At 43.8% G+C, this 22,578-nt stretch overlaps 1 protein-coding gene across 1 annotated transcript in view; it reads right to left on the bottom strand.

The window, feature by feature from the left end:
• Positions 1-294: 294 nt before the first annotated feature.
• The window catches only part of prom1a (prominin 1a), a 153,086-nt gene continuing 130,802 nt past the window's right edge, over positions 295-22,578 (bottom strand). The window contains exons 16-25 of the mRNA XM_056281410.1: positions 17,991-18,062; positions 16,975-17,067; positions 15,897-15,914; positions 13,948-14,001; positions 13,730-13,810; positions 13,569-13,637; positions 12,651-12,740; positions 8,824-8,939; positions 4,827-4,922; positions 295-2,297 (exon numbers count right to left, since the gene is read on the bottom strand). Coding sequence (XP_056137385.1) covers positions 4,853-4,922; positions 8,824-8,939; positions 12,651-12,740; positions 13,569-13,637; positions 13,730-13,810; positions 13,948-14,001; positions 15,897-15,914; positions 16,975-17,067; positions 17,991-18,062 — 663 coding nt within the window. The 3' untranslated portion in view covers positions 295-2,297; positions 4,827-4,852. The remainder of the gene's footprint in view (positions 2,298-4,826; positions 4,923-8,823; positions 8,940-12,650; positions 12,741-13,568; positions 13,638-13,729; positions 13,811-13,947; positions 14,002-15,896; positions 15,915-16,974; positions 17,068-17,990; positions 18,063-22,578) is intronic.

Here is a 22,578-nt window from a genome sequence, read left to right as displayed (position 1 = left end):
AAAGGTTTTGGTTCGGTTTGTCGGCTGCTTTGATGCCATCAAGGCCTTCCTGGCGGAAAAAGGCCAAGACTACCCCAAACTAGAGGACGAGAAGTGGGTTGTGAAACTTTATGTTTCTCACAGGTATTACTGGACACCTCAACGAGCTCTATCTCCGACTGCAAGGTGCAGGGCAATCTGTTTTGGACATGTTCGAAACATGGACGGCTATGGACTATGCAAGCGTGGAAAGAAATACAGAACAAAACTGAACTGAAATTTAAAGTTTATTCACAATTTGTACACTCTGTTCACCACCACATGAAACATACGTTTTCTCCAGTGGCTCCAGCTGCCATACTATGGAGCGCCACAATTCAGACTAGTCTCGGCTGTCTTCCCTGATGTCCACACAGCAGATAGGTAAAAGACATCTAGTTTAAGCACTTAGTAAAACAGTTGAACTGATCATAACGTTTATTCCCTCAAGTTGACTTGAATAAGCAGACTCTTTATTACCCAACTAACAGCGGTAGCTTAGTCAAACTGTGCATACTAGAGAATTCAAACCCTCAAAAGTAGTACATCTCAACAAGTTATTAATCCAGCACAGAGACTTCTGATGCTGTGTGTCTGGAAGCAGTGGGAAAACACTTGACAAGAGTATCTGGAATCAAACACACTGCTGTGCTTGGATAAAATCTCTGACACCTTCGAACAGCAGAAGTAGTCAGATTATCACATGCTGTTGATAATTTTCTTATTCACCTTTTTTAATCAAGGGGTTCTTCAGAGTCGGTGATCTAAGCGTTGAGACTTATTCCATAGTTTTAGTGACTGGATAAAATCTGTTGCCAAGTGTGCAAAAATGAAAATTCAGAATTCTGATATGGATTTCTTTAATTTCTGCAGCATGTCTGGACACTGTTATGCTTTCAACAGATTTTCGGGGTTTGATTGACGGTGCTTTCTCGTCCAGTTGACGGACAAGAACAGATTGTCTATAATTATTCCAAGTTGGTCTAAGCTGACGGCGACTACGAACACATCTACAGCCTGTAAACAAGAGACGGGAGTGGGTTGGAAGTCAGTGGATTGGCTACAGGTGGTCACAGTTTAGTTCAGCCAGCAGCCATATGAAGTGACATGTGACAAACGACTTGAATACATTCACCCCAGAGTCTCAAACCTACCCATGTCGCTACCGTGGGGTAAAACTGGTGAAATGGTATGTAGTTTATGGACCACAAAGACCTGAGACCTAATGTAAGAACAGGATTTGGCTTGAAAAAGAAGTCCTCCACTTTAAAGGTTGACCACTATGAAGATGAGAGAGAGCTGGATTTAAAATGTCATGTTAGTGACGTCAACATTATTTTTTTTTAATTATCGTTAATCAGTTAATCAAAGGAATGCTATACAGGTCAAGTTGTTAGGTATCAAATTGACATGAAATGATTTAAGAGGGCGGGCATCTTGTCAGAACGCCGCGGGGAAGCGTGTTTTTGAAAGGCAGCCGGTCATTTGCAGGACGCCTCAAACCTGCGAACACGGCAAAAACTCTGGTTGTCACGTGATACTGTAAACATTAAAAAGTCATGCTAATATTTTGTCTTGAGCACAAAAATAAACCCAGGAACCATCTCTTTATATTTTTACCTCTAAGTCCTCCACCTTACACACCTCTCTGACTCCTACTGCACTCTTTAAAAATTGCCATTCGTCATCTCCGTCACATCCATGTGTCCATTTGGCAAACAACACATCTGCGTTTCTTCTCTGTACACCACGGGTGGTCAGCGTGTCGTCTTAGCGTGTTGGTAATGTGTTGCGTAGAGACGCCTCCACAAACGCCTTTCCTCAGACGAGACGCCGCTGTGTTGAAAGACATGTCCTTTTTTGTTTTTGTTTTTTTTATAATTATTCTCAAAAATAATCGTCATGTGTCTCCTGGAAGTGTGCCATGACCCTCTGGTGACCTTTTTCCAAGCCACCATGTCCACAGAACAAGTAAATAAAAAATACCAAAAAAGAAAGAAAGCATCGACAGACAGTACAGTTATCGTCACGTCTCCTCGGTGAAAATCTTCTCGGCTTCGTATCGTCTCCAAACAAATGTAAACGCAGACATGTTTTTTGAGAAGGGGGTCGAGCTCAGTGTCCTGCCCCCCGGGGCGTCTGGGACGGGGTGATGGGGGTACGTTGGGCAGCAGGCATCGGTTCCATAATGTGATTAGCCGGGTTGATCAGTGAAGACGTGAGACAAACCACAGCAGCTTCAGATGGTTTTGCCTCTGTGGGTTTCGCGGCGCTCAGTCCTGAACACGTAGAAGAGAAGAGCAGGAAACAACATGAACACTGTTTGGTTACCAGGATGCAGATTTTTCTTAGTTTACTATTATACTCATGTGTTACAAGTCTTAACTGCTGGTTGTCAAGGTGAATCATCAAAAATCTCTCCTCTTTGCTCTATATCTAGATTTATTTTCCTTGCACAACTTCAGTATAATTTCAGCTGATGAACACAGGAGTGTTGCCACAGCATTGTGGGTGTGACCCTTGACCTCCTCGCTCTTGATTCCACTAAAACTGGAGTGAAATCAGTTATTGGATTTCACTTCATGTCTAAAAATCTTGAACACAACGTAAAACATTAGGCGACAACTTCCTATTTTGTAAATTACTCTTATTGTGTATTTCATGCTTTTAACCAGAACTGTTTGTAGTTGTCTCAACAACAGAGTGGTCTACTTCTTATAAACCACCTTCCCCCCCATTTTTCTCCCCAGTTGTACTTGGCCAATTACCCCACTCTTCTGAGCCATCCCGGTCGCTGCTCCACCCCCTCTGCTGATCCGGGGAGGGCTGCAGACCACCACATGCCTCCTCCCATACATGTGGAGTCACCAGCCGCTTCTTTTCACCTGACAGTGAGGAGTTTCACCAGGGGGACGTAGCATGTGGGAAGATCACGCTATTCCCCCCAGTCCCCCCCCCCGAACAGGCGCCCTGACTGATCAGAGGAGGCGCTACACGGCCAATTGTGTCTGTGTTACCGCCGGCTTGGTCGGCGGTAACACAGGGATTCGAACCAGTGATCACTGTGTTGGTAGGCAATGGAATAGACCGCTACGCTACCCGGACGCCCCTTCTTAGAAATCACCTTTGATTGACAAGCACAAGCGAGGGTTCACAGCATAAGGGTGGGTGGGGTTTCATAATTTGATTGGCTATATGTAAATGAGTATCTGATGATGTCATGAGTATTGGGGGGGGGGGAAATCAGCTAAGAGAAGCAAAAGAGAAGCTCTTTTAAAAATAAAAATAGAATTCTGCCTTATATATTTATTTTTCAGTAGAAAGAGACGGTCCAAAATGCACAACAATTAAAGTAAGTGATGTAGCGTTTCAGTTGTGGTCTGACTTAAATGTTATTAAGTAACACCGGTTGTGAGTGTCATTTGGGTATCTAAACTGGAAAATGTTAAACTGTTTAATTAATTAAAAACAGCCAACTTACAATCCAGTGTTTTATTTCCGGTTTTTGTAAGTTTAGGCAGGCGAATATTTCATAACATATGACGTTCACCTTCTGAAAGGCCCCGGAGACTCATGAGCCTCCATCTGGCTGGTGAAATGACACCACCCTGCTCTGTCAGTGAGACTCCATGGACGAGTTCAGTGTTTCTTACTCATGTGATAATGTAAAAGTTCCAGTTCAACTAGTTTTATTGTGTAATATCAGTGTTAGGAGTCATTTTCTCATCTTCAGAAGTTATCATTTGATTTGACGTAACTGTTTTAACGCCCCCCCTCTGAACAGGTTGCGTTCACAAGTCTCTTTATTGATAGCTCGCTCGCTAACTAGCATGATGTTGCTTGGCAACAAGTCATTAACTGTCCAATCAAATCAGAGTCTTAGATGATGTCATTTATCACCAGAAGCTGATTGGTTTTCTGAAACGTTTTAATTACATTGATAACCAGGAGGAGTTTTTTGTCAAATTTTTACCTCAACAGTTGTAATAGTCTGGGTAACTTCAATAAACCCTCTGTTAAGAAATACAGTGAGACTGGAAAACGTGATTTTAATCTGACTGAATCTGTTGCTACAGTGGGTCCAATTATGTACACTGGGAAAGGGTTTTTAGCCTCTTGGAAAAGAAAAAAGTTTAACGCCATAATTGTGTTTCCATTTTGAATTTATCATTCACCATTTGAAAAAAATGCTCCTTAGATAATTACTTTCATGGCAGGAGTAAATGACATGTAAGTGTCACAAATAGACTGGTGGATATCACCTCCCTGTACGATGTGTTACATTATTAACTGTTGATATTTTTTTCGGTAAAAAGTAAAACTCAAAAATTCTCCCAAAAATCAGGACCGAACAAGCATTGTACTATTTTTATCTCATTGAAAGCCTTTTAAAAACATCAACCATTGACAGAGCAGTAGCATGGGGTCTGGCGTCATATGAGCCCCAATACCCCCAATCCCCAAAGAAAGAAACGGCAGTTCTCACCAGCAGTTTTCCCCCTGCAAGCGGTGAAGCACTACAAGAAGCTGTCAAGAAGGTGAAACATGGCCGGCAGTGAGGAGAGACGAGGAAAACGTGTTAATGCGAGGAAACGACAAGGCAGAAAGGATACCGAACGGCGATATACAGCAAGCGGTCCGCACGGCAGCGATGGACAAACGGCCAACGCCATGCGAGCTGGGAGCAAAGGAAGGAAGAACGGAAAGACATAAAGGCAGGGAGGAAGGTAAGGTGGGTGGTGCTGAAGAGAGTGGTGCTGCAGGCAAAATGGAGTCCCGCATGTTTGGTCGGGCGGTTTTTCTAGTACCTTTCAGTACAAAGGCCAGCACTCCGTCACCAGTCGATGTGTCTTGGGGGGGCCGAGGCCCTCGGGAACCTGTTCATAGTGTCATAGGCAGGGATGCTAAAGGCACAGGGACACACATACACACAAAAACATGGGAGGTAAAACATCATCAACCAGACACAGCAAGTTCAACGGTCGCCATATTGTTAGGCTCTGGTCGACTGTCTTCACACGGTGGCGTTTTGGTTCAGAAGCCAGAGAGCAGAACAGCCTCACCAGCATCCTCTTGGTTCACAGCTGAGAGTCGAAATCAAACTTTGCATAACAATCAGCTTCTCTTTTAAATGTGCGTTCATTTTTAGGACAAACGCAGTGGATACCATCCAAGAAGGCAACATGTGGACAGAACTTCTTCAGAAGTTTCTGTTTTGTAAGTAAAGCTCTTGAAATAGCAAACACCACAAGTGTGCTTCTACGTATAATCAGTTTTATTGTCATTACTACTGATGATAGATCAGTAAGGAAGCCCTGAGCAGTTTGTGTCTGATCTGTTATTTTGCTGTTTTGCGCTCTGCCTTCAGAATCTTTTACTGTTGTTTGGCTGTCCAAAGACCGCCTGTTCAAAACAACAACAACCATGCAGTTAGGGTTGTGTTAGAAGGACGAGGTCAGAGGAGCGTCATTCTCAGCGTCACACCAAAGCGCGACATGCTTGCCTTTCTCTGAACAAAATGATCAGCTGAACATTCATTGGGTTTTGGCTGACTCTAAAGAGGAGACAGGAGGACAGTGTCAGCATGCAGCAGGTTAGACCCCGAAAAACAATCACCCATAATGCACCGACCGTGTCACATTTATAACACAGAGAGAAGTGATGGTAGTTAAACTGAACATATAGATGCTAGTCAACGTTTGGCCTACACGGGACACTTCCACTGTGTTCACATGCACACCAGTAAGACTAGTTAGTGTAAGGCGGTGTATGCTGAAGTGTTGGTGTGGCGTGAAGTAACAGAATCTCTCCAACACCCAGGTAAACGGGTATTCTTTTAATAACCAGTTTAACGTATGTCGGTTATGACAGGCGCCGAGTAACGTAACATAACCATAGCAATGACAGCACGAAATTTAATGTTCACCTTTATTCAAGATAATGACTATTTATCCTTGTGACACCAAGGGTTGAAAATACTTGTTTGATCCAATGTGTGAATTTATCCCATATATTGTTTGATGTAGATTATATTGATCAAAAGTCACAATTAAAGACAAACTATAGATATTGAAGAGTCCATATTATACTCTTACCAGCCATCATACTTCACCTATTTTACTCACAAGTTAATCAGTTATTTCTTTTTTTGGATTTTTTCCCCCCTGAATTGTATTCGGCCAATTACCCCACTCTTCCGAGCCGTCCCGGTCTCTGCTCCACCCCCTCTGCTGATCCGGGGGAGGGCTGCAGACTACCACATGCCTCCTCCCATACATGTGGAGTCGCCAGCTTTTCACCTGACAGTGTGGAGTTTTGCCAGGGGGCTGTAGCGCGTGGGAGGATCACGCTATTCCCCCCTGAACAGGCGCTAGTGCAGCAACCAGGACACATACCCACATCCGGCTTCCCACCCAGACATGTCCAATTGTGTCTGTAGGGACACCGGACCAAGCTGGAGGTAACGCAGGGGATTCGAACCGGCGATCTTCATGTTGGCAGGCAACGGAATAGACAGCCATACTACCCGGATGCCCCATAACCAGTTATTTCTAAGTAATGAATGGCCCGGAATTCAAGGGGTTACCATTTTTTTTGTGTGCTGAGGCCAAATAAAACGCAACTTGTATGAAAAGTCTTAGATTTACCATCACTTTTGACTGTGTAGTTCTCATATTTATATATATGTGTGTGTGTGTGTGTGTGGTGATTCAGACCTCCACCTCAAGGCATGCAGTGTATTTTAGACTTTGTGGTAATTGCTCGTTGAGATCATGCCTTTACTGCAGTAAACATGCATGTTAAAGGAACATTTCCACTATTACCTTGTTGGTTTAGGATTTGGGATACCTCATTATGATAACCATTATTACCAATTTCCATACTGACAACAAACTATTGTATACAAAGAAAAGGATGAAACGGGACAATATGAGCGACATGGCATGCTCGCAAGACCTCCAGATAAAAAAGGCCTTCCTTTGACTAGTGAGACTTTAGGAATCGAGTCTCCAGCACTACGACAAAAATATGTTCATAAAGCCTCGTTGAGTAGAAATCATTTTATCTTACACCATAACTTACAAAACACAGGTGGGCTGTTGTTTTTGTAAGGTATTGACTGTAAGAGCCCTTGATGAAAGGTAAAGGGCACTTTTCAAAGATTGCACACGACAGGAAGCGGACACCATCCACCCACATAAGAGCGAGCTCAAGATTAAAAACGTAGACCAGCACCAAGAAGTTTAGTAAACAGTTCTATGTACAACACCCAGAGCGATGAAGGAGAGGAAGAGGGAGATGGGGAAGATGAACCTTACGTTTTCATGGGAACTGTCTCAATGCTATGAAGATACAAGAACAAAAAAAAAATGTGAGGATGTTAATGAAATGCAACATATGGGTTTTCTGTAAAACAGCTGATAACATGACCCACGAGGTCACCGAGCGACACGATGGCGCCCTGATGACGGCGTACGCTCGGGGACGATCCACAGAAAACAAGCCGGACAAACACAAATGTTTGTTCTTAAAGTGCCGAGTGCATTGAGAGGAGTGAGAGAGAAAGGTGAAGGGCATGGAGGACGAGATGGAAACAGTAGAAATGGTTATCACAAAGTAAAGTGCCAAGTCCCCGAAACGGAAGAACTACAGGGAAGAGAAAGAGAAAAGAATTAACAGAAACTAGACAGACAGACAAGTAGATTCCCTGAGTCATGTAAACTTGTATTGAGTCTTAAAATCAGTCTTCTGTAATAGAAATCCCTCCCCCACCCCAATTTTTTCTCCCCAATTGTACTTGGCCAATTACCCCACTCTTCCAAGCCGTGCCAGTCACTGCTCCACCCCCTCTGCTGATCCGGGGAGGGCTGCAGACTACCACATGCCTCCTCCCATACATGTGGAGTCACCAGCCGCTTCTTTTCACCTGACAGTGAGGAGTTTCACCAGGGGACGTAGCATGTGGGAGGATCACGCTACTCCCCCCAAACAAGCGCCCCGACTGAACAGAGGAGGCGCTAGTGCAGCGACCAGGACACATACCCACATCCAACTTCCCAACTGTGTCTTTAGGGATGCCGACCAAGCTGGAGGCAACATGGGGATTTGAACTGAGGATCCCCGTGTTGGTAGGCAACGGAATAGACCGCTATGCTACCCGGACGCCCCAAAATAGATTTTAAAATAGATGTATTGTTTACAACTTCATTTAAGAATTTTATCCAATCCAACAATGTTGATGTTGGGCGATCTGTCTCTTCTCAAAGTAATGTCTGTCTAAAAAGTTGATTTATATTTAAAATACTTGTTAGGAATTACAGAAGAAGAATGGGATTATCGAGAATGGCATGAGAGAAAACATTTCAAGACTCAAAACAAGATTGTCACTTGAGGCAGACAAAACATTTCATAGTTTGCACGGAAGGGAAATAAAGTTCTTTACCACGTTAAAAACATGGACTCTATCTTCACCAACAAAACACACCAACTCCTACATCTACTGAATGATTAGTAATGACGATGACGGCTAGTTCACTCTGTACAAAGAAGAAAGATCACACCAGTCTTGATGCATGATTGAATCTGTTCATCTGGATACAACGTTTATTGACAGATGCGTTTCATCACTCCATAAACGTTGTATCCAGAGGAACTGATTCAACCTCTTACTTGGATTAATGAGCATGCGTCAAGACTGGTGTGATCTTTCTTCTTCTATCCATCACTACAGAGTAAACCATCCGTCATCGTACTGGCTGTAGCTCGTGTCATGGTGTGAGGCGTGGACAGGCTCGCCGTACTCACTCGTCGTAGACGTCTTCTGTGTCCATTCTGCGGTAGTACTTGGCGAGTTTTACCGCCAGGATGATACTGGGCAGGAGGAACAGAGTACTGCAGCCCAGACCCATCCAGAAAGTATTCTGTCAAGCAAGACCACATCCACACCACGGCGTCAGGTACGACTCCACGTACACTTCAGCAAATAAACACAGATAAACAGAGAGGAAGAGAGATACTGTACAGATAGACAGGAGAGAGATGGAGTGAGAGAGCGATAAGTTCTATACATATAGATGGAGACCTACTGTACACAGATGGAGAGCTGTATAGAGGGAGATAGATGGAGAAACGGTAATAGATATTGTACAAATAGACAAAGATAAACATCAGTTTGCTGTTTCGTCGGAAGTGGAGAGGAATGTATTTTCTTCATTTTAGTTGTCTAATATTTTTACCCTCTTCCAGTGTTTACAGCTGATTTATGCGTTCAGTTTTGTTTTGTCATTGCCCCAAACTGTCCGTCCATTATCAGGCGGGGAGAAACCCTGGACAGACCGCCAGGCCATCACAGGGCCCACACACCTAGAGACAACGTAGTACGGCCGATTCATCTGACCTACATGTCTGGACTGTGGGAGGAAACCCACGCAGACACGGGGAGAACATGCAAACTCCACACACAGGACGACCCCCAAGGTTAGACTACTCCGGGGCTCGAACCCAGGACCGTCTTGCTGTGAGGCTGCACTATTCAATGCACCACCATGCCGCCCTGCCCCAAACTAAAACTATTCTAAACCACAACAAATTAATGATCATGTTTTTACTGAGCTGTGGACTTAAATCACCATTATAACGACCCATGTTCCCACATCCCTAACAAGGCAACATGGCCATAACTGATGTTAATGAGCATCCTCTAGTCAGGAATTAAAACCATTAAAGGCTGGGGGTCGCAAAGGGAAGTTCAGGGACCTCCGGTAGGCGGGCAGCATGTTCTGGTAAGGTCTCCGTAATGAAGAGGAGGAAGATCTTCACCTCCCTGTTATTTCGGTTACTAAAACTTGTACAGTGATGACATGATGTCCAACCCATAACACAGACCGACAGAAGTTCTGTATAAAATCAGAGCCAACTGGAGAAACCAGGAAGGTAAATACAAGCGTAAATGTTTAGAAGCTCTGGTTCTAAAGAAACACAACTTAATGTTAATCCATTATGTTGTGTAACTCGAGCTACCAGCGCTTCCTGGACTCTGACCCTAGTCTGCCAAAACATCCAGACAGCTTCAACGAGTGTGTGTGTGTGTGTGTGTGTGTGTGTTTCCCAGACATCCTGTCGTGAGTCAGTGTCAGTTAAGTGCAGGTGAAGCTCAACAGACCAGGAAGTTTGTGGGAGGTTCATTAGCGAGCTGCACCACATCCGCTGTCTACAATCTGCTGCTAATGAAAGCCCCATGCTGGATCTGACGCCTGCCAGTTAAATGTGCCCTTTCCCTTCTTAACCTTTGACCCCACTCTTCACCCTTCGCCCTGCGTTGCTCTGCATAATAATAAAGGTACGGTTCTTAATTCAAATGTCCAACCGAACTACAACACAGTATTGTGGAAGCTGCCGTCTCCCAGGTTGATTGACAGGTCTGTTAGTACAAGGACTAACACTAAACAACCACTACACCTGATCTTTCCTGATGCTGTTTAGGTTCGTTCACAGTGGTTGTGATTATTGCACTAAAACACCCATTTTTCACCATCAGTTGGGAAAGACATAAAAGTTATTTTACAATGACAACTCTTCAACTATCGATGTAAATATTCCCCAGTTTTAGAAGGTCATATATATATTTACACACACACACACATATATATTAGTATATCACCGATTAGGCATTTAAACAGCTTATTACCGATAACTAAATTGAAATACAAGTTGATATGCTGATTATGTTTTTGTAGTGTGATGTAGCTCCCTATCCATAGGAAGTACTTTTGAAGTACTTTCTATACACCTGCCTTAAGCCTCCTACAGACTGTGTGATGTGGGCCGTCTCAGATGAGAGATGATTAAACGTGGCGATATCTTTGGTCGTGGCTCCAAAACGGCAGTCCTGCGTCGCACTGTGAGACAGGTTCAGAGACGGCCGTTATTACGGTCTTGGGACCGAAGACAACCTGGGACTAAAGTCTGACTGCCAGAAATGAAGGACGACCATCTCAGTGTGACTGCTGCTACGACCTGCGTCTACTAACCAACCAATAGAAATGCAGCACGAAATGACGCACTGATCAACACGACGCAGAATCTTTGCTGGCGCTAAACACAAACAAACACACTGTTAGCATCTGTGGTCCAAATGCTGTGGATTCAACACAATGAGCAACACAACGAGCTGCGGCGACTACTGAAAGGACTCGATTCCTGCTTGGCGCCATGTTGCTCTACCAGCGGCGTAGCTTGATTACACGCGCTGATGACGTTTTTATGGACTTGCATCGTAGCCTGCGAGTCAGTAGTGTTCTCATCGTACAGTCTACACACATAAAACTCAATGTCGTACCCAAGTTTATTAGATCCATATCGCACAGTGTGGCCTGCAGTAAACTTACAGGACTGCTAAAATCACACAGTGTGTAGGAGGCTTAAGAGTCACAGGCACCTAACAGTCAAGACAAAAAGGACTTCGAGAGTGTTTTTCTTCCTCACTCTGATGTGGATCCTGGCGAAACGGAGCACTACGGTGCGACACACAACTACCAAAAACTGCTGCTTCCTCAAAACATATGAAATCCAACCAGCACCGCAAACAGTTTAACAGTCGACAGGTTTTGGTATGGGGGTGTACAGAGAGCTCTGATCAGTATTATTGGTCTGAATTCTGATGCTCATTGACAAGTACACAACCACCCAGAATAACAACAAAAAGGTCCAGTAAGAAGAATAAATGCGAGTGGACATGAAAATACAGAACACAATTTTTGGGGAGATCCCCCCTCCTCGCTTTTTCTCCCCAATTGTATCCGGCCAATTACCCCACTCTTCCGAGCTGTCCTGGTCGCTGCTCCACCCCCTCTGCTGATCCGGGGAGGGCTGCAGACTACCACATGCCTCCTCCCATACATGTGACGTCACCAGCCGCTTCTTTTCACCTGACAGTGAGGAGTTTCACCAGGGGAACGTAGCGCGTGGGAGGATCATGCTATTCCCCCCAGCCCCCCCCCCCCGAACAGGCGCCCCGGCTGACCAGAGGAGGTGCTAGAATAGCGACCAGGACACACCCACATCCGGCCTCCCACCCACAAACACAGCCAATTGTGCCTGTAGGGACGCCCGACCAAGCTGGAGGTAACACGGGGATTCAAACCGCCGAACCCCATGCTGGTAGTCAACAGAATAGACCACCACGCTACCCGGACATCCAGACCTGCACAAATTTTGTGATTTTTAAAAAAAAAAATTTTTTTTTGGTCATACATTGTGAGAGAGCTACATTGGGGCATCACAAATTCACAAATGGATGAAAACAAGATGTTTTATTTTGAATGTCTTCATCACTATTCAGTGGGTTCAGCTAACTATACTAAGTCACCTTACACTAAGATGAAAACATGTCTAGTCCCAGCAGGACCAGTTCAAATCCTGGACAGTCACAGTGCTTAAAGGGATTACTAAAACTCTTCCAGCCTCTCCGGACCTCTCACCCCCCCCCCCCCTACTGTCCCCCGCCACCTCCTCTGTATATTAAGGTACAAACTGTGAAACAATTCATAAACAGCATACAACAGAACACTCCTATAGGACTGCTGGACTATAGGGTGTCACTGAGGGGCCCCACGTAGACCCAGAGTCCTTACCATGGAGTCGACCAGGAAACTGCAGGTTATGATCTCCACCGTGTCCACCATGTTACTGAAGGGCCTGCAGCCTGCCACCTCCATGGCCAGCTGGACGAACCAGGAAGTAAACAGGAAACAGTGGTCACACAAAGGCGTGAGGGATACTAACTGAATGTTTATGTCCAGGTTGTCCTTGTACCAAGTGACGGTTTTACACAGGGATGCACCAATACGACTTTTTCAGTGCTGGTATCGATTCAGATTACAAATGTTCTGATCCAGTCCATTACTTCTGCTGGACAGACTTTTGGGAGCAATGGGCCGATTAACTGAGACGGAATCAGTTTTCTTCCACCAGTGAAGAAAGACAGTTTTCCATGTGCCAAAACTAGAATAAAGCAAGTGTTTAGCTTTTATTTATGACATTTTTATTCATGGCTTTCAGCGTCGGATTTAGTCTTGGGTAAAATCTCTGATATAGACAATTATTTTAGCCTGGTGTCAGCCTGATATTCGATAGCGGAATTGATGCATCCCTATTTTACACCGTTGTGAAACAGGTTGAGTTTTATCCTACCGATGTGTTGTTATCCTACATGTACTGTTCTGTTCTGAGGCTGACAAAACGTTCCAAGCTTTAAATAGCTCAGAGATTTTTTCTTTCTTTTTTTTAATTGTTTTTGGGTCCTCTCAGTTGTTTTCTGGGTGCCACAAAGTAAATTCCTGGAATTTACAGAAGGATTTTATGTCAGATTTGTTGCTTTATTTAGACCAAAACTCTTGTGTAACGTACAGAGCTCTTGCGACAGCACATAACTCCATAAAGCGGTAATGTTTAGGTTGGACAGGACCCCCCACCTGCGTCATAATTTCAGCACTAAGCACTGAGAACGCCATAAGCCTGCGAATGTGAAGGATTAACACAGTAACACTTACAGAGGTCTTCACCCACTCCACGTACTGCTGGAAGTAGCCCACAATGGAGCCTGTGTACTTCTGTGTTTCCTGAGGAAAGTTGGGAAATGCTTTGTATCAGTTACCTGTCAGCATCATGTTCACAATGATGGACTGCAAAGAAAACAAGGAGCTCCATTTACCCGATGAATCAGCGGTGTTGCATTCTGGGAGATGAGATACTGGGCCGCTTCAATGGCATAGATAATGGCTAAAACCTTGTTCTGGTGGAGGGAAATGAGAAAGAATATCAGTCTGAGACTGCCAGATGTTTTAAAAACAGATTAAAATAAACAGTTGCTGGTCGGAGCAGAAAGTAAATGTAAAATGGCTTTGGAAGCTGAACGCGTCATGTACTCACTGGCAAGTCTGAAGCCGTTCGCTCCAGAAACCTCATACTCTGATTCAAGGCGCTCTGGTTTCAAGGCAGAGGAGATTAAAAACACAAGCAAGCACAAAACCACAACGAAAAGGTCAGAGGTCACAGACAGGGCTTGTTAACATACATCAATTAAACACAAGGGGGGAGCAGACAGGATCAGAACTGACTCGATATCTATGGAGGGACATCTTAAGACAGGGTTCCTACACATTTTCCATTTCAAATTTCCAGACTTCTCGGAAGATTTTCCAGACTCAGCCAACCAGGCTTTATATCCGGGATTGTCAAGCCAGTCCTTGGAAAACTTGCATTTCCCCATTGTGCCTATTCAGTCCACACACCTACGCAGAACGTTGGATGATGTTCCACTGTCAGTCATCTCTGCCCAAAGAGGAAGTAGACTAACCAGTGCTACCTGTACTCGTGTATTATTCTCCCTTAACTTATTGATTAAATAATACATTATTCCTCCCCCATATTTTTTAGTCTCTTTTATAAATAAGAACCGAGAATGAGTTGAAAAAAGTAAAATAATTTAATTTTCACGGCGTCTGTGCAGCCTCCTTTATTCACTGTGTCCATGGAAACGACAAACGCAGCCGTACAGTTTCCTTACGCAGAAAAGATGTAGTCCATTTACCTTTCTGATAACTACATCACTGCATAACTCATAAATGTTCAGACAAGTTGCACATCTGGTTATTTGTGATGCTATGTACAGTATATATGTACACTATATATGTACAGTATGTATGTAGTATATATGTACAGTATATATGTGTACAGTATATATATACAATATATATGTGCAGCATGTATGTACAGCATATATGTACAGTATGTATATACAGTATATATGCAGCATGTATGTACAGTATATGTGTATCGTATGTATGTACAGTATGTATATACAGTATGTATGGACAGCATGTATGTGCAGTATATATGCAATTCAAAGCTACTGCCGAATTTTCTTTCAAACTAATCTGGTGGCTATTGTCAGTTTTTGGTGCAGTTGTGAGGCACTTGGGGCGGAGCCGTTTTGCAGGCTGGGACGTACGGGTGTAGAGGCAGCTCCACGTAGGAGTGTGCGTTCTTGCCTTGTTTTCGACGAGATCAAGCTCGCTCTGGCCGCTCTCTCTCCCTCACAGTTGGCTGCGCTGGCTGCCTGCTCCCGACGCCATGAGAACACTGCTTGTACCGTCAGTGTATTTTTAGAAATTCTGAATTTTATATTTTAGAAAACAGAATAGGGGCAATAGTTTGGACACACAAATATTTTTCCGTACTCTTTTTTTTCTTTTTTTACGTACTTATCCAGACCTGGGAATTACTAAAATCAAATTCCATACTTTTCCATACTGCGTAGGAACCCCGTTAAGAATCTCCTTCCAAAATGAGGTAAAAAAACAAAACAAACCACACAAATGAATTTCTTCTTTTAGAAATGTATTATGAACATGAATGAAACATTCATTTTTGGGGAAAAAACAAAAACAAAAAACAAAGTTAGTGCCCTGGCCTGTCGATATTCATATTTTCACTAACTCATGAAATGAGGATGAGATGGACCTTCATTAATCCCAAGAGGAAGTTCAGTATCACCATATTTTCCCCACAGTGGGAGTGGCAAAACTTATTTTAATTTAATTTTTTACAAGAGCTGCTGATGTATAGTGATGTGGAAGTAAACCCTGCAGTTACTGAAACCACACATGATGTTCACTTCATTTCAATGTGAGAATAAACAAACAAACACAAAAATACTAGAATGTCGCACAACAGCATAACAAGGGACCTCCATTTTCACAAATTATCCTCGACTTCATGGTAATAATGAGGCCGGCAAACGGGTTGGAGGAATGGTGGAGGGGAATATTTCAGGCACAAGATGGGCGCAGGCTGACGTGGTGGGTTACTTTGCTTACCCTCGCTCTAACGTATTTCTTCAAGGTGAAAACGTTGAAGGGAAAAGAAAAGATGAGCAGAATAAGAGAGTGCAGCGCTGTAGCCCACCAATGAGAGATCTGAATTTGTAATGGGAGTGAATTATTATTCAAAAGGAAGGAGGTGCGTCTGACTGAGAAAACAAGCTTGAATATTTAATTTGAGTTGGGAGGCAGAACATGTGCATGACACAGCCTGGAGGCTTTAAAACACTCAGTTGTGACATTAACCAGAATATTCAAATCCACTGTTGTGTTTTGCTCGGGGTCTTCTCATTTCTGTGGACAGAAAGCTGTTTCAACTTTAAGCATTGATGATTCAACCACAGCGGCCTGTTTTCTGAACCTGGATTTGTTCCGGGACCCTAGATTCTGAAACACTGAAGACTTCCTTTCAGAATTCGTTCTTTTCTTGTATCAAACTGAAAATTTGGCTAGTTACTACTACTACTACTAGTACTACTACTACTACTTTCGGCTGCTCCCGTTAGGGGGCGCCACAGCGGATCATCCGTTTCCAGTTCTTCCTGTCCTCTGCATCTTCCTCTGTCACACCAGCCACCTGCATGTCCTCCCTCACCACATCCATAAACCTCCTCTTTGGCCTTCCTCTTCTCCTCTTCCCTGGCAGCTCCATATTCAGCATCCTTCTCCCAGTATACCCAGCATCTCTCCTCCACACATGTCCAAACCATCTCCATCTTGCCTCTCTTGCTTTGTCTCCAAACCGTCCAACCTGAGCGGTCTCTCTAATATACTCGTTCCTAATCCTGTCCTTCTTCATCACTCCCAATGAAAATCTTATCATCTTCATCTCTGCCACCTCCAGCTCCACCTCCTGTCTTTTCATCAGTGCCACTGTCTCCAAACCATACAACATAGCTGGCCTCACTACCATCTTGTAAACTTTCCCTTTAACTCTCGCTGGTACCCTGCTGTCACACATCACTCCTGACACTCTTGCTGATCAGTGGAGACATGACTAGTGAAACTGGAAAAAGCAGCACAGGGACATGTAGCAGGTAGTAATGTAGTAGATAGTAATGTAATGGATGGTTACCGTGGCCTTCTCCATTGGGACGACATGGTGACTGTGAATCTGTCGCAGAGTGTTCGCATGGCCTTTCAATGCACGCTGCAGAGGACCCTTAGGCTGCCGACACACACACACACAAATCTGACTGAGAAATGTCATTAATTAACTCAAGTCTTCTTTCACGAGAATGACCGGGATTTCACTCCTATCTAAAATGACCATGAGTGGTCAAAATGGCCGCTGGTTTTTAAACTCTATGTTCCGTCAAGATAAATACCCAGTTGAGATATTAATGCATTTCATGTGTATGTCTGTTGTGAAACTAACTGACACCAAAATTAACATTTTAACAACTTAAATACTATTTTTAAACAATTTAAAATGGCCGCTGTCCAACGCCTGTAAATACTGCAGTGCCTCGGTGGTAGTCATGGTGTGTCTGTTACGGCGTCTGCAACCAGACATGTTGGAAATAATCAAAAATCAAGTTTAGACTATTTCTCTGCACTGGAGGGCGCTAGTGTGTTTCTAGGACAGCGCAACGAACTTCATGAAGGAAATGACGCCACCGACACGCGTCATAAATACTGACATGACATACACGATCACGCGCAAATTATGAGACGTCTTTTGGACCGCTCATGGTCGTTTTAGGTAGATCTTATCGTAACCTATTTTTGTGCAATTGATCTAAAACTCATTTTAATGGAAATATATGTAATTTTAGCATTCAGGGAGCGGCAGGTCTGTATCTTCCCCCCCCCACAAAGTTATTACACTCTGAAAATCCAAATCTGTCAAAAGGACGGCCTTGGTTGTTCTAGTAGGACTCTTAATTATTTTTTTCTCTTTCAGTAAATAGGAGTGAAGGGAAGATGGGTTGGGGATGAACAGCAGCTTGTTTTAAAACAAGCTCCGTCCCTCCTGGAGGACCCAAACACTGAACTAAGCACGTTTCAGGAAACGAAGGGCTGTGTTGTGGCTCCTGAAGTGTGGTGGGGCATTTAAAACTTCAGCAAGTACCACGGCATTGTTCTTACCATGAGGTCTGTCTGGGCTTCCAGTTCACTGGCGTACGACAGCAGGTCCACCACAGTGACTCCTTTATTGACCTGAAGATAATTGGAGAGATGAAGAAAATATCATCCACTTTGACTCGTGAATAAATTCAGATGACGGCGTAGATCTCAAACGATGATAAAAGTACGTATGAAGTTTTGGAAACCCAGCAAACTGGCCAACATGGTGTGAATGTATGGACGTATGTAGGAAGTGAGGCAAGGGTGTGCGATGTGGCTAGAATCTTTTCTCACAGTAATTGCGGTAATTCACAGTGACTTTTCAAGATATAATAATAATGTTTGTCAAATGATGTCATTGTTTTGGAATAATAAAGTTAAGACCCAGAACACTTAACACGTTCATCTGCATTATCCCATAATACAAATTTAGTTTAGACAAAGAATAAAGTCAACTAAATGTTAACTGTGACGGATTTCCTGTCTCAAGAAAGTTTCAAGTCTGCGATTTTTTTCACATGGTCCTGAGCCGTGTGAAGCCCACTCTGTGTCCTTATAATTTTTGTATTACAACTGTTGTTACCAATTCCTCATACTGCCCAAACTTGAATGAAGTTTGTATTTCAGTAGACATGCTAATAGAAGGTCCAGGAGGTGGTTAGACAAGATATGTGTCTTTCTTTAAACTCAAAAGAAGAGTTTTGGTTTCAGCAAAAAATGTGCCAGAGTTTAGTGCAGCACACATCTGTTGTAAGTTCTGCAAAAACAAAAATGAATACTAAACTTTAATTCATTGCCACTCAAGGCTGCGTTAGTCTTCCCTTCCGATAAAATGAGATTTCCAAATTTCAAATGTGCTGCTGAGTAGTCCATGAGAAGCAGTGGATCTAATGTGAGAATAAGCATGTCTGGAGACCAACAAGCTCAGAAAAAAAAGTAAATAAGTGAAAAGTCATTGGTAAATGCCAAGCACAGTAAAAACATTTACAGTTCCCATACATGATGATAAACTCAATGTCATTTAAACAAATGTAGCGTCCAGTTAGTAATTAATCAGAATTGGCTTCGGTTTCAATTTCAGTTTTAAACAATCGGTTGTCTTGCAAATAATCAAACAAAACAAATCACTAAAATTTTTTCTCTCGTACTGCTCTTATATCAAATGGAAGTAAATCTAATGTGTCCCGGAGAAGGAATGTCGAATTCCAGCTTGTTCTTACAAAATCTATGTTTAGGCAGGAATGATGAATCGCTGTGGATCGTGTCATTTTGAAGCTGATAGGATGCAAAGAATATCTGCCTGGTGAACGGTAGCTGACAGCAAAGGAGTCAGATACTGAGCTGCTCTAAGCTGACCATTTCAAACCCCAAAACACGCTGCACCAGAAGTTGGTCCACCCCAAGGACTGGGTCCCCCGGCACAAACAGAGCAATATGGCGTACGCTGTTAAGTGCCAGTAGGGTTGCCGTGACTTGTACATTGGGGAAACTAAACAGACGCTGGCCAAGAAGATGGCACAACGCAGGTGAGCTAACACGTCAGGCCAGGACTCCACAGTCTACACCATCTACAGACCAGGACTCCACAGTCTACACCATCTACAGACCAGGACTCCACAGTCTACACCATCTACAGACCAGGACTCCACAGTCTACACCATCTACAGACCAAGACTCCACAGTCTACACCACTACAGACCAGGACTCCACAGTCTACACCATCTACAGGCAAGGAAAGGGGAGGGCTGCAGTCCTGGAAAGAGTGGACTGGACGGCCACTCTTTCAGGGATGAGGATGTGCACATCCTTGATAGGGAGGAACACTGGTTTGAACGATGATCCCTGAACTGAGGGGGTGTGGCTTAAGAGTATCTCTCTCTCCATCTTACAATGCTGTAGTTGCAAACATTCCCAAATCCTCTGAATAGTAAACATGGCCATTGTAACTCTAGTTAATGGTCACACCCATATTTGCATATGAAACTGGTCGTTGGTTTGGGTCGTTATGCCAGTGTATTGTTTATAAGGGTGGGTACCTGCAGTCAGTGTAGACTGAAGAGGTCACCTAGATGAGTGATGAAACGTACCTGTCAATAAACATGATCTGCACACGAAACAGCTTTCGCTGGCGCAGTGGAAAAAAGCCTTGGACGTTTTGGCCCTTCCTTGGCTTGGCATGCACGACATCATTTGGCCCTTGGGGAAAACTAACTGGGGAACCCTGACGTAGGCTATGTGTCACATGTCAGTTTCGTGGTCAACATGGAGAAACGCGTGCTTAGTAGGTCAGCAAAGCGCGAACTCAAAAAACAAGAAGAAGCTAAAAATTTCACTTTGGTACAACAAATACCCTCTATTTCAGTATTTTTTAGGACTTGTCCAGGATTAAAAATGAACTAAGGACAAGAAGGACACAGACGCCTAACATGCTGTCTCTCATGGCCATTGAATTGGAACTCATTCAGGAGTTGGACTTTGACGACTTGATCAATGACTTCTCTTCAGAGAATGCCAGAAGGAAGCTGGTGGTTTAGGTAGGATATTTTTCACTGAGGTTTTATTTTATTTATTTTTTTAATTTATTTCTGATTTTCCCCTTTTTTCTCCCAATTTAGTGGCCAATTGATCCCTATTTTAATTCAAACACCCACCCTCGTATTGCATGCGTTCGCCAACTGCATCTCTCCGGCCGGCAGTCTCGAAGGAAAGCGCCTCCCCACTTTCGTGACAAGGTGAATCCAGGCCGAACCACTGTTTTTCCGACACACACAGAGACGCATTCACATGACGAACACAAGCCGACTCCGCCCCCCTCCCGAAGACAGCGTTGCCAATGATTGCTGCTTCATCGAGTCCGGCCATAGTCGGATCTGACGAGACCGGGGCGCGAACCCCAGTCCCCAGTGGGCAACTGCATCGACACCAAGCCGACGCTTAGACCGCTACGCCACCGCGGACCCCACTGAGGTTTTATTTAAGGCGTGTGTTTGACTCCGAAAGATCAAGTTCAACTTTATTTTCATTTGTATTTAGAATACAATAAAATTATTGTTCTCTGGCCCTCTCTGATTTAATACAAGGAACATGTCTAGAGACCAACAAGCTTCGAAAAAAAAGCAATTAATAAGTGAAACGTCATCAGTAAATGCCAACCATAGTAAAACATTTTGCAGTTCCCATACATGATGATGAATGCAATGATGTCATCGCTTCAGTATAAAAGAACGAAAATCAAACAGTCACTTCTGCAGTCAGTGGTAGGTCATTATTATTATTATTATTATTTCATGGATCCCCCCCCCCCCCGTTCTCCTCAACTGTATCCAGCCAATTACCCCACTCTTCCGAGCCACCCGGTCACTGCTCCACCCCCTCTGCCAATCCGGGGAGGGCTGCAGACTACCACATGCTTCCTCCGATACGTGGAGTCGCCAGCCGCTTCTTTTCCCCTGACAGTGAGGAGTTTCGCCAAGGGGACGTTGCGCGTGGGAGGATCACGCTATTCCCCCCAGTTCCCCCTCCCCCCTGAACAGGCGCCCCGACCGACCAGAGGAGGTGCTAGTGCAGCGACCGGGACACATACCCACATCCGGCTTCCCACCCACAGACAAGGCCAATTGTGTCTGTAGGGCCGCCCGACCAAGCCGGAGGTAACACGGGGATTTGAACTGGCGATCCCTGTGTTGGTAGGCAACGGAATAGACCGCCACGCTACCCGGATGCCCAGCAGTAGGTCATTGTTAACCTTAACTAGAGCTGTCTCGGTACTATGAAGTGCACTAAAACCAGATTGGAAACCGTTAAAAACACTATTAGTATTCATAAAAGATATCAACGTAGATGAAATTACTTTCTCCAGAACCTTAGATAAAAAAGACAATTTGGAGATCGGTCTGTAGTTACTTAAGGACAGGACCCAAATTAGGTTTCTTTAGCAATGGGTGAACAATGGCATGCTTAAAAGTGGAAAAGAACCAGAGGCCAAAGAATTATTAAGAATTTGCAGAATGACAGGCTAAAGGTGGGAAATACGTCACTGAGCAGCTTAGCGGGGATGAGGTGTAAGATGCAGGAGGAGGAGTTCATATGGGAGACTGTACTCTCTAACACTGAAATTGCACTGGGTTGAAACTGGGTAAAAGAGACAGAATTAACACGGGGAATGGAAAGAAGGCAAGGGTCAGGCTGGATTTAGGAGCTGATATTCTCCACCTTATTTACAAAATGAGTGAAAAGTCGTTCAGACTGTTCAATATCAGGTTCAGAAAAAGAAATGGAGGGACCATTAATAACAGAATCAATTACCATAAAGAGAACTTTAGGATTGTGGTTATTTTTAGAAATGGATTTAGAGAAGTAAGCCGATCTCCAATCCTTAACTGCTTTCTGGTAAATTAACCTTTGGTTTTTGAGGGTGTTATGTGCTATTTCGGACTTGTTTACCTTCCATTGTTCAGATTTTCTACAGTCTTTTAAGGGCTTGAGTGTGATTGTTAAGCCAGGGGAGGTCATCTGACTTTTGTTTCCTAGTTTTAAATGGTGCCGTTTGGTCAAGGATGGATAGGCACTGATCTTCGGATGAATTTAACGGTGCCTCTGTATTGAGAGG

Source organism: Lampris incognitus, chromosome 1 (genome assembly GCF_029633865.1).
Source record: "Lampris incognitus isolate fLamInc1 chromosome 1, fLamInc1.hap2, whole genome shotgun sequence".
In the NCBI taxonomy this organism is placed as follows: Eukaryota; Metazoa; Chordata; class Actinopteri; order Lampriformes; family Lampridae; genus Lampris; species Lampris incognitus.
This window is presented reverse-complemented; position numbering and strand designations above follow the sequence as displayed.